At 40.2% G+C, this 12,259-nt stretch overlaps 2 protein-coding genes across 5 annotated transcripts in view; one reads left to right on the top strand and one right to left on the bottom strand.

The window, feature by feature from the left end:
- The first annotated feature begins 167 nt into the window (after positions 1-167).
- On the top strand, positions 168-5,716 carry tbc1d7 (TBC1 domain family, member 7). Of its 3 annotated transcripts, none has more exons than XM_070960738.1 (8): positions 168-280; positions 331-464; positions 711-791; positions 912-1,102; positions 3,820-3,957; positions 4,316-4,461; positions 5,072-5,201; positions 5,290-5,716. In XM_070960738.1, the coding sequence occupies exons 2-8, from the start codon at positions 353-355 to the stop codon at positions 5,374-5,376; spliced, it is 885 nt and encodes a 294-aa protein (XP_070816839.1). In that variant the 5' UTR covers positions 168-280; positions 331-352; the 3' UTR covers positions 5,377-5,716. The 3 variants fall into 3 exon arrangements, with proteins under 3 accessions (XP_070816839.1, XP_070816836.1, XP_070816840.1); XM_070960735.1 differs by having other exon boundaries at positions 345-464; XM_070960739.1 differs by lacking the exon at positions 711-791 and having other exon boundaries at positions 345-464.
- The window catches only part of phactr1 (phosphatase and actin regulator 1), a 36,183-nt gene continuing 29,630 nt past the window's right edge, over positions 5,707-12,259 (bottom strand). For both annotated transcript variants that reach the window (XM_070960734.1, XM_070960733.1), the window contains exons 9-13: positions 9,960-10,015; positions 9,814-9,875; positions 7,892-8,032; positions 7,711-7,787; positions 5,707-7,198 (exon numbers count right to left, since the gene is read on the bottom strand). In XM_070960734.1, coding sequence (XP_070816835.1) covers positions 7,183-7,198; positions 7,711-7,787; positions 7,892-8,032; positions 9,814-9,875; positions 9,960-10,015 — 352 coding nt within the window. In that variant the 3' untranslated portion in view covers positions 5,707-7,182. The remainder of the gene's footprint in view (positions 7,199-7,710; positions 7,788-7,891; positions 8,033-9,813; positions 9,876-9,959; positions 10,016-12,259) is intronic.

Genomic DNA, 12,259 nt, shown 5'->3' on the forward strand with positions numbered 1-12,259 from the left:
CGGAAGTGATTGGGCAACAACATCAGCGGCGTAGTATTTAGTAGTGTCGTCAATCTGTACAAATGTGGTATTGGTTGACAGCGGTACAAGAACGTCCACCTAAATGTCACGTAACCTGGTGCTCTCGTCATTTATGTTAGAACCGCTCAGTTGCTGCTGGTGCTCTGTAGCTGGTTGCTAATGCTATGTAGATAGCTAGGTTTAGTAAGTTAGCTTAAAGCTGTAAGTGGGTTAGAGATAAGTGAAACCACAGTATATGAGTGAAACACACCAGTGCAAGGTAAGGCTAGCAAATACAAAGCTAATGTAACGCAAAGCTATACACTATAGGTGTCACTGACCAGATCCAAGTATGGCTGACGACCCTCAGAGAAACTTCCGCTCTGCATATTATGAGAAAGTGGGCTTCAGAGGAGTGGAGGAGAAGAAGTCACTGGAAATACTGCTGAAGGACAGTCCTCTGGGTAGGTCACTGTTCTTACGGCATTTACCAACACACACAACATGGCTTATCTGCTGGATGAAGCTGGTTTAAACTGTGTTATGGTTGCCACGTGAGCACGTACCATATGGTATGTTAATCAGCAGTTATCACATATTCGCACCAGTGTATCGGCGACACAGGAAACATAAACATCAGTTTATGGTTGAGTTTGAATGGATGTAAATGAGTTCTTGTCCTGTTAGCATTATTTTCACTCTTCCAACAGATCTAGAAAAGCTAAGCACCTTCAGTCAGAGGTTTCCCCTCCCCTCCATGTACAGGATTCATGTGTGGAAGGTACTGTTGGGTAAGACGCACACACATATCATATATTTCCAAAACTGCATGTAAAACCATCAGATGTGATGCTCTGTGCATAAACGTATGGGTTGTGACATCAAACAAACAAACTCCTCTGTCCCTGCAGGCATCCTGCCTCCCCACAGTGACTCCCATGCTCTGGTTGGAGGCTACAGGAAGGAGCAGTACCAGGACATCCTGGAGGCTCTGGAGGTGATGAGATACATCAACTCTTCAACACCCTCCACCCATGTCTACCTGCGCATGTTCCAGCTGGAGAGCCAGGTGCTCCCACGGTGCTCCGAGACCTCTGCCCCAGTAAGAAGAAGCACCCCCAGAGTAATGTTGTCATATTCAAGACTGATAAAGCATCATAAAAAGATTAGTACGGTGAAAAGTAGCACTACTTAGCACCTTGATTGTCCTGATGTAGGATTTGGTATGGCAGTTGTTTTTCAGGTGATGGTCTTACCCAGAGATTTAGATGTGACAGTAATTTTTATTTCTTAAAAATTAGTGTTTGAAATGTACATATTGCATTAAAAGCACCCATATTTGAAATTTTTCATGTAATGCATCAACCTTGCAGACAGTGTAACAGTTATCTGAGAAAGGGTGTTGATGTGTGCAGCTGAATTTGTATTTTTTTTTTTTTCCTGGTTTCCACCTTTAAATACACACATAAGGATTTTGCTATGTTTCATCAAGATTACATGACAACAGTGTGAGTCTGATCACTGTTATACTTGAAGATGGTGCTGGTACCATCAAATGACAAACCATGCCTCATATTGTGGTTTGTGAAGTTACTGCAATTACTGGATATCTCCCTGTTTAAGCAGCCCACAAATATTCAAAGTTAGCGCACACGCTTTTCATTATGAATTCATAATTATAGAACCCAGGAGCCTGAGTGGGAAATGCTTACCATACTGCTGGGTCTACTTTAAACATGTGATGTTAAGATTTATGTTAGGACTCTGTTAGTCACTTACAATCTTTACCACAGAAACCCTTTATGTTTTCAGTTCCACATCAGTAACTGAATAACTAGATACATACAGGACCGTAATGAAAGAGAGAGACTGCACAGTGGGAATATGTCCAAATCACCCTGAATATGTCTCCCCTCAGTCTTAGTTACTGTTGCCATAATGGAGATGAAAAGCTACATTGGAGCTTTCTATTCTCACACTACACAAATGGACTTTAGTTAAGTACTTACATATTGTACCTGATGTGTACATGATGCTAAAAGACTGAGGCTAAAGCTACACGTCCCAGGTATAACATCAGCATCCTCATCTGTTGTTGATCCATGAATCGCATACAAACAAACAGCATCGTTTGTGTATTTCAGTGTAGCGCTAGTTCGCCCTGTAGTATGGTGTTAAAAATAAAATCCAAAATATTAACATGTAGGCTAATTAAAACATTATTTGTTGTAACATCCCTTCAGCTGTTTGGATACTTATTGTAGAAAAACATACTTGTACAAGCAATACAGTGGTTAGATTTAGCTCAGCCTTATTATTTGTATTTTCAAACAGTGTGCTTCAGTTTTACAGGAGAGAAGGATTTGAAAGAGCAGGACTGAGCTGCTGTCATTGATGTAGCTGCGTCTGTCCAGTGGACGTGTCTGTCCTGAGCAGGACTTTTTCTAATGTGACCTGTAAGCCCACAGGATAATGTAGAAAGCTAATAACGAGCTCATTGCCTTTGGATGTAATGCATGGTTATTGCTGTAGGCGGTAAGCTAGTTTTCAGACAGACATACATGTGTTAGAGCAAATAAAGACAAAGGTTAGTCCATTCCTCATGTTTGCTCTTGTGCTTTAAGGTTTTGAAAGACTAAAAAAAAAACACCTGCAAACTCTTGAGATACTGAGTCTCACTCTTCTTAGAGCCCCATACACAGTGACTCAACATGTAGAGAAATACTGATGTGTTAAAAACTACAGACTTTGTATCAATCAAAAAAAACCCAACAACCTCCCCTCAAGTTGTGTATTTTCATTAACCAGGTAGAGGAAGGAGTTAGTTTTCAGTTCTGCACTGATGAGAAACACGAGTTTACATGTAGATACAAATATCTTGGTCTTTCTCTTTTTTGCAAGGTGCATCAGTTTGAGCAGACCTTACAAATAGGACATTGGGAGGGATTATCAGCAAAACTAAAATATGGAGAGATGTGGGTTCTTATACCTACGTGTGTCCTGTTTTAAGATTGTCAGGAGTGTGGGGTTGCAAAAGATTTCAGAATCATCCATAATCAGGCAATTCGATTCTTTTTGGGACTTCATAAATACATGTTGTACGACAAATACTTTTTTAAAAAGTTCATATTTCTGAATTAGATTTGATGGTGTTGAGAGAGGCGCTTTAATTGAATACTTTCTTGATAATGTTTTTGTTTTTTCTTTATAATCTATCTTTATAAAGCGTGGAATAGGAGGGGAAAAGTAACATCATGTTAAACTCTTCAGACATTTCTACATGGACTGCACTTGGACTCGTTTATGAAATCAAATGTGTTGTGTTTGGCAGTTATGGATGCAGATGGAGTTTTTATCCTGTTTGGATTTGTGTGTATTGTGCTTGTGTGGCTGTGTATGGATGTTTGTGTATTTGTTGTATTTCCATCGTGGGATATCTGCTGGAGCGTTATTTGTGGGATGTTTATGTTTATGGTTGGATGATGTTGACATGTGCTGTGAGACGATGGTGGGTTAACATGCTGGAGTGTTGGCTTGGTGTATCAGGATGTGTCTGCAAAGTTCAGGATGGGTCATGGAAGTGAGCACACAAGTTTATTTTAAAATAATACAACCCCCCGCAGTGCCTGTAGATATAATACATTAGTTTTTAAAATGATTTGATCAAATCATTTATAATGATATGAGACAAGTTGCTGCTCATGTTTGAAATACTGATGGCCGTCAGTAGCACCTCTGTTTTAAGGTTGCTTGGATGCCTCCTTGCTTCCTTTGTTTTTTTTTGCTGCTTTAATGTATGATGTCGATGTGTTACTTCAGGATGAAGAGAACGAGGACTTCCTCTCCATCAGTCGAGCCATGGAGGAGATCGTAGATGATCCTGTCGACTGCTACTGGCTGATCAAGTGTTTTGTCAATCAGTTCCATACAAAGTTTGGAGACTCAGTACCCCACCTGGTAAGAGTCATCTTTAGCTTACAGGAATTGAATGTTAACAACGTTGACAAGAGTTTTAAAATTAAATTCACAGTTAATGCTTACAGACAGAAAAGAGAAATGAACTGAAGACCTTGTATAGGCAAGTCAAGTTTTCAGGAGTTACTCAAAAAGAACTATTTTCTTTAGTTTTAAACATGCATCATGGTCCTCAGTCATGAGTCAGACACACAGCACATGAGGAATCCTTGTACATTTACTTTGAAATGTCAGTTTGATGTGAAAGTTATCATGACTGAGGAGTTTGGATCACATTGTTGGAATCTGCGTTACTCTGAATGGAGACCTTGTTGATTCGTCTCGTTCTGTTCTGATGCAGCCAAAGAGCCTGGAGCATTATCTGAGTCAGGAGGAACCTCGACTGCTGAACCATCTGAAGAACAGCGGAGCCCTGGATCAGCTGCCCTACAACCTCTGGTTCAGACGCTGCTTTGCTGGCTGCCTGCCCGAATGCAGCCTGCAGAGGTCAGTTTTCCGTTCACGGGACAAACCTGATCATAATATCAGCACACTGTCATCAAGCCAACACACAGCAAGACGCTTTCTTGTGTATTCACACGACTGAGATTTTCACAATCTTTCCTGCAGCTCCCAGAATGATATTTAAGATTCTTTGAAAAAGTCTTCAAACCAAATTTTGAGTTAAGTTCCTGTCATGACTCTGAGACAACACTTCTTACTTGTTGAACTCTGACCAATCATAGCTTGCCATCTGTTCTGACCTTTCTGAGGTGATCAGGCAGGAATGGGCTTCATTCTCTTCATCATATGACATATTTTACCTTGTAATAACTTGTGCTATTATAGTTTGTGTCAGAGAGCAAGTTGTAAACTTAATCAGAAACAAATGTGTGAGGCTTCACAGATGCAGCATTGGTTAGCTTGCACCATGTGTGTTGGGCTGTTGTCAGGCGGATCTTGTCTAGTCTGATCCTGCTGTTAGGATCCTAACACAGGCCTACAGAAATTTAAAATGTATCTCTGTCAAGCTCAAAGGTTTCATTTGTACAGAACAGGCAATGACCTGAAATTCTTCATACTGGTCAAATGACCGGAGCCCTTTGGTTATTTTTAGGGTGTGGGACAAGGTGATCAGTGGCTCCTGTAAGATCCTGGTGTTTGTGGCCCTGGAGATTCTGCTCAGCTACAAGATCATATTAATGGGCATCAACAGGCCTGAAGGCGTGGTGAAGTTTCTGTGCAATGTGAGTGAATGACAGCACAACAAACACATTGTTTTTGTCCTCATGGTAGGTGCCCTTGTTTAACCTCACAATACCTTTTCTCCTCCAGATACCGCAGGAAAACACAGATGCCATTGTGACTAAAGCCATTGACTTGTGGCACAAATATTGTGGCACTCCAGTGCATGCTGTGTAGCCACATGGCGCTCCACATGCCACAGAGATCTGGGCCCAGAGGTGAGCTGCTTTCCCAGAATGCACCAGGACTTGCTCTTAACTCCACTGAGAGGAACAGACTGTGGCGCTCGTTTTAAGTGGGGATTCGTCTCTGCATGACTGAACAGAAAACTCATCACAGGCTACTTTCAGTCAGCCTGGGGACTTGGGAGCCACTTTTCTTTTTTCTTCTTGACACTTCCCAGCTGATAAACTAGACGTGAAAAGGACTTAAATGCACTGAAACAGCTACAGTACAGAGTGGATGTTCAAGCTGATGGATGTGATGCACAAAAAGAAAAAGGCAAGGAAGCGTAAACTTATTTTTTAATAAGTTTCTTTCTTTAAGAAACTGCATACATCATATAAGACTCACAATAAATTAATACTCACATGCAGTTTTTCTGCTTTACAAAAACATTTGAAAAGTCTCGCTTACTTTCTTTGTTATGTACAAGTCTTAGAATTCTGAGAATATTTATCCTCCCAAAATATTTTTACACATACAAGAGACAGTAATATTACTGACGCTTGTACATAAGCACACACACACACACACACACACACACACACACACACACACACACACACACACACACTCAGACACACAGTCATAGCACACAAGAGATCAACCAGTTCTCCTGATAATAGGGTCAAAACGGCCAATTCATGAACCTAAAATGGAGTGTAAACAATAAAAAACAGAAGGTGGCAGGGTTTTCATGTTTTGTACTGCCAAAGGTTCATCTCAGACAATAAAAAATGAAATACAAAAAAATGTTCTACTTTCTTTTAGTTCAGCGGAGAGTTCACCAACATTTGACTGTGTCTACAGATAATATTCTTTATCAAATGAAACAAGTAAATTTGGCAACTTTTAAATCCCTGTAAACAGAACTGTAGGCACAGTGACACAGTCGGTTACTGAACTCTCAACAGCAGTCACTCTGGGATGCATTCAAGATCGCGACTTCCACAGCAAGTCAAGTTGCTTTGGTTTAAAACGGGGATCTGAAGTCTGAAAGGTGTTGAATGCAGCCCGGGAACAGATGGACAAATGAGGACAAAGTCTGAAATTATTGCTCAGTTGATTGGTGTGTACGTGTTAGGAGATCTTCATTTTTTACTGTTACTGGCTTGCAGAGAGCATTTAGGGATTTTGATTGGGATTTTAGGACATTTTGGCTTAAGATTCAGCTGCCTACAACAGCATATGCTGTTGTAAATATTTTAATTCCTCTGGCAAAATGAGATAAACGATCATTGAGATGTCATCTGTGGAATAAAACTGTGCCAACCAAAGAGTGCCCCAAGGAAAGATCAAGTCCAGTTGAGGAAAGAGAGTGAGAACATCATGAAAGGCAAGAAAACAATCCCTGTGTTAAAAAAGATAAGTCCCATCTTCAACTCCGACCATTCTCATCCTCAGAATTGGCACAGATTCTGTGTTTGACTTCCAAAAGACTTGCTCAAAAGCAAAAGTGCTGCAAAGTAAACAAATCACCACCTCTTTCATCATAAAAAATGACAAATAAAAGCTTTTGAATATCAAGAAGTCTGTAAAATCTCCACTGAGGGGAGACGCCAGTCAAGAGTTCAATCCATCTGCACTTCCCGTCTCCTGTGATGGCGCAGCACACAGGTTGTGTTCAGGTCCAGTCTGTCAGTTTGAAGTTGACGCTGGAGGGGGAAGCGGATAGCAGTACGAGGGCAGCAGGTAGCAGTCTGAACGCTCAAGGCTCAGTGTGGGAGTATAAAAGCATGGCCGCGGTCTGACTGAACCATTTTATGGCCGATGAAACCTGCGGGGAGAAAGCACGACGACTAAGTGAGTCACATCACAATAACGCAAGCAGCGTGGGTTTAATGGGGTCAGGTGGTTTTACACTTTGGTCCAGAGAAATATCTCAACGAACACCCGATGACTTGCCATTGAAAAGCATGAACAACAGGTCAAAATATTCAGTTCATGACAGGTTCCCTCTGGGACTAATGGGTCAGCCTAAGCTGTGTTTGGGGCTAATGCTAACATGCTAAATGTATAGCTCCTTTTTATGAGGCTGAATTGCTTCTTACTGCAGATGGCAGCATTGGTGGCTATGGTCTGAACAATATGACAAGAACACAGCGGTCGGTACAACTGAGGCAAACAAAGCGCTTCTTGAACTGATGGTTGCACAGACGATAAGCCCTTCTGACCTTCACATAACATTTTATCCTCACTCATGATAATAATTTAACAATAGCAAAGCTGTCTCTCAGTTTTTAATCTGTCAATCAGTTGTCCGTTCACAGCCTCATAACTTTGTCTCACCTGGTAAAATGACGGCTCGACTCATGCACCTCCATCTCTGTGCTTTTAAACTCATTCAGCTCCTTCCTGATGGCAGCCTGAACACCAAAAAAACACTTTTTACATACAGTAGACATGTACAGACGACTTGAATCCAGATTTAGTGAAGCATTGTTGAGATCGGTTGTGTGTGTGCATTAACCTTATCGGCAGCTGTTAGCCGAGTCCACGGCTTGTCTGCTCTCCTGTCATAGTCCTGAGCCTCGGCGACCTCCACGTAGTCACTGAAGCGGATGAGGATCTTCGCCTCCCTCAGCTCCTCCACTGTGGGCCTCTGGCTGAGCTAGAGGATGCAAGAAAGGAGATGTGTGTCAGTCCAGTCACTATTAATGAGCTCAATGTCTTGCTACATGCACGCTGAGGAACATGTGTCTGTGCAGAAAAGACAGCTGTTACAGCACATGTTTCTGACAGGAAGGTATCTGCTGCATTTCTCTGGGCTGCGGTAGAGAATATGGAAAATCGGTCTTTTTCTCTGTGCACTTGTTTTTTAAAATCAGTGAAATATTAAAGAACGATTGTCTGTTGCTAGAAAGCACACAGACTGCATAACTGCCGACTACATTTTCATTTTGATACACAGAAAATGTAAAAAAAAAAAATCTGCCTCTAGACTCAGAACTGCATTGAAGTGCACATATTTATATTCTATCAATGGTTGTTCTTCCTCATCTGTCTCTTTAGACAATGATTGGCTCTGCACCACTTGGCTCGTCCGCATTTCCCGCCAAAGTCCACTCATATCTGTTGAGTTGTTTTTGAGACATCCCATAAGAGACAAAATAAGACCCAAAACACCTGACAGATCGCCCTGGCAAAAATTAACAATATATTAACAAATTATGAATAATTATGACTATTTGTCTGCAGGGAAAAGTGGCTTTAGCTTTATTTATCAATACATATATTTATTTATATATACATATGTATATATTTTTACATGTTTAAAGTCTCCCAGAGGTGTATGAGTGTCCAGTTGTAGTTCAAACTGATTCTGAGTCTGCTGCACTAATACTAAAAGCAGTTCCTGTAAGGTCAGTCTGGGAAGGAGGTCCCTTAAGTCACTGGAGTGAGTTAAAAATGGTAACAGATGTAAATATATGATGATATTTTTTTAGCCAGGGCTTTGTAGATATACAGACACCAGTGCTTACTGCATCTGTCAGTGAAAGAAGACCAACTGACCTCATCATAGAGGCTGCAGTGGTGAGTATTGTAGCTAACACCAGTGATAAACCTCAGGGCTGAGTGCTGATGCAGTGGTGTGTCTGTTAGTCAGAACTGTTAGGAAAGCTGATTCAACAATCCTCTTTCTACAAATCAAAGGAAACCTCATTTTATTTCTGTATAACAGCCAATCCTTTGTCAAAATTTGCCAACAAGGTTCCCGATGTGGTATTTAAATGTAAATGTGTCGTCAAGTCAGATGAAAAGATAACTGTATTATGTAACCCTTTCAATATTCAAACCGTTGACAATAGAGATATGAAGATTACAGTAGTTTTTGAAGCTTGAGAAAAAAATGAATTTTGTTTTATGTGGGTTTAAGGTTAAGTTTCATCTTAAGATTAATTGGAGAATGCTGCAGTGCATGAAAGGAAAGCTGCAGCTTCTCAATGACTAATTGGACAGAATCATTAATACAGTTACAGATTGTATCATCCGTGTACAGATGAATTTAATGACAAAGCACTGGAGACACAATTTCATTGATATAAATGGTGAACAGATCAGGCCCCAGAATAGATCCCTGCAGAACGCCTGCTGTCACTGACTGTGCTCCCCCATCCTCTACCACAACCACAGAGAGTCTTGAGATTGTTGAGACACACACACACACACACACACACACACACACACACACACACACACACACACACACACACACAGAATATAAGGGTGATGTAAGAGATAATACTGTCATCTTTGCAAAAGGCTGCAAGCTGAAGTGTGGCAGTAGGGTCACCATGACAACCATGATCATATTTTCCAGCTGGGGTCATGAACTCACCATCTAATCAGGTCTACTGATCAAAGACTCTGCCACCTCCAGCTCTGTCTTACCTTTCTGGACAGATGTCTCTTGATCTCCCTCTTCTCCTCCTGCTCCTCCAGATCGTTTCGAGCTGGCAGGAAGGAGAAACAGAGCGCCGTCACACACTGTGACGTTGAAGAGGTTCTTTTTTCTTACTATATGCAGTCTTACTTACGTTTCAGTATGTTCCTCTGTTCCAGCTCCTCTGCTGTCGGCCGCTGACTCAACCGCCTGAAAAAATAGTGACATGTCTATTTCAGGAAATCTATTTTTAGGATTTTTTTTATGTGCTTGTGTTTACTTCCAGAACATCATTATTGTACTTGATTCATGCAAATTCACAGGCAGGCAGAAATGCTGCTCTTATGAACCCACTGGGCTGACAAGCTGTGTGGTGTCATTTTTTATGAGGTTGTATTTTGTGAAATTACAGGCACAGACTCTGAGGTGGAGCAGTGATTTATACAGCTGGCAGGATGAATGATAGTGAGTGAGAGCAGTAGTAATAAAAAAAGATGCCAAGAGCAGGAGATTGTGACCACTGAGGGGGTCAAAGAGAGGCCAAATGAGGAGGGAAATCTTTTCTGAGAGCTTTTTTTCTTCTTAGCTACCTGAACACTAATTTAAAGCACATCTTTTTTCAAGGTAAATGGTCCCAGAATGACTAAATCCTCACAAACAAATGATAAAATCTTGTACTTGAGTAAAAGTACAAATAACAGTGTAGATATACTCTGTTACAAGTAAAAGTCCCGCATTTAAAATTCTATTCAAGTAAAAGTGCAGAAGAATTAGCATCAAAATATACTTAAAGTACCAAAAGCTAGAGTATTCATTATGCTGAATGACCCATTTCAGAGTAATACATATAATATTATTGAATTATAATTATTTATATGTTATTGTCTTCATTAAAGTTAATGTTGTAGATGGTAATGATGCAGGTAATTTCAATTACTTTACACTTTATGTGCTGGGTAGCTTGTGATTTTCCCCCAGGAAGCAAAAAGGTTTCATCTTAACTAGTGCTGTCAAAAATATCGCGTTATTAACGAGATTAACGCTCTTTGTGACCTAGTGAACTTGTAGTTTTTTATAAGCTGTGGCCACTGCTAGTAACATAAGAAAAACTACAGGATCCGAGTGTAAACCTTAAACAAAACAATCGGCACGCCCCACGCACGTGTTTGATCTTGCCTGCTCGCTAGCTGTGAAAGAGTAGGCTACCGGTTTGTGTGGATGTCAAGCGCGAAATGCCGAAATGGATGCGAACAAGATTCTGAATGGAAAGTTTAGTTTCAAAAAGTTGCCAGATGGGTCGACTGACAAGACCAAAGTTATCTGTGTGTATTGTTGGTGTGAACTGAGTTATCACCGTGGCACATCCAGTCTGAAATACCACTTGATGTCCAAACACACGGCTAATGCGAATTCTCCGCCGCCCCCTTGTCAAAACCAGGCGACAATGGATGGGTTTCAACAGAGGCATATGGATGCTATTATGTTAAGAGAGGAAAGTTTAAGCCATGGTTTAACTGCACTATACCCTGAGTCCTAGTTTGCAATTTGTAACTTTATTTTGGATCACCCTGTTTTGATCCCTTTGAAAGGGTTGTTGAAGGGGCTTTTTTGTAACAGAGTATTTATTTTTTTGTCATCTGTTAATTGACAGTGTTAAATTGTGTGAGATTTGATTTTTCAAATGTGAATGACTGCTCAAAGTGAGAATGTTAGTGTGAAATTTAACACTGCACGTTGTTGTTTTCATTAAAAAACTTTTGCGCAAAGCAAGCCGATCCACTTTTCCATGTTGATAACAGTATTAAAATGATAATTCAAGGGACATTTAGAAATGATGAAAATGAGATGAGATTAATCGCGAGTTAACTATGAAATTCATGCGATTAATCGCTATTAAATATTTTAATCGATTGACAGCACTAATCTTAACCTACAATCTTGATTATATTTTGTATTGTTCAACTGAATGCGCTGTATCTAAAATGATCAACTACAAATACAAATTTGTAGCAAAGCAGAGATGTTATAGTCTTAACAGTAAATGGATATACTCAAGTAAAGTACACATACCTCAAAATTGTACTTAAGCACAGTACTTGAGCAAATGTACATAGTTACCACCACTGCTGCCAAATTCACAAGAAAAGTTTTTTCGAACGCACTTCATGTCAGGCATCATGAAGTAAAATCTGTTCAATCTGAGACAATTTATCTATTACTAAAGATGGTCTGATCCTTGTCAAATGTGAGGATCTGGTTCTTTCCTCTGTTTTATGTCATTGAGTATTAAATATCTGAATTTTTGGTCTGTTGGTTGAAGAAGATGAGCAATTTGACAACTTCGGTTAATTGTTGGGCATTTTTTCCATTAAGTGATGAAATGCAAAAAAAGAAATAAATTGATTAATTAAAAACTAAAAATCAACAAATTAACGAAAATGTATCGAAATCCTT

Source organism: Chaetodon trifascialis, chromosome 4, assembly GCF_039877785.1.
Source record: "Chaetodon trifascialis isolate fChaTrf1 chromosome 4, fChaTrf1.hap1, whole genome shotgun sequence".
NCBI lineage: Eukaryota > Metazoa > Chordata > Actinopteri > Chaetodontiformes > Chaetodontidae > Chaetodon > Chaetodon trifascialis.

What these genes read in the sequence shown, in the direction of transcription:
- tbc1d7 (XM_070960738.1), top strand. Translation starts at nt 353, where the DNA reads ATGGCTGACGACCCTCAGAGAAACTTCCGCTCTGCATATTATGAGAAA. An exon ending in CCCGAATGCAGCCTGCAGAG is followed by an intron (nt 4,462 to 5,071) that starts GTCAGTTTTCCG and finishes GGTTATTTTTAG; the next exon opens with GGTGTGGGACAAGGTGATCA. An exon ending in TGGTGAAGTTTCTGTGCAAT is followed by an intron (nt 5,202 to 5,289) that starts GTGAGTGAATGA and finishes TTTCTCCTCCAG; the next exon opens with ATACCGCAGGAAAACACAGA.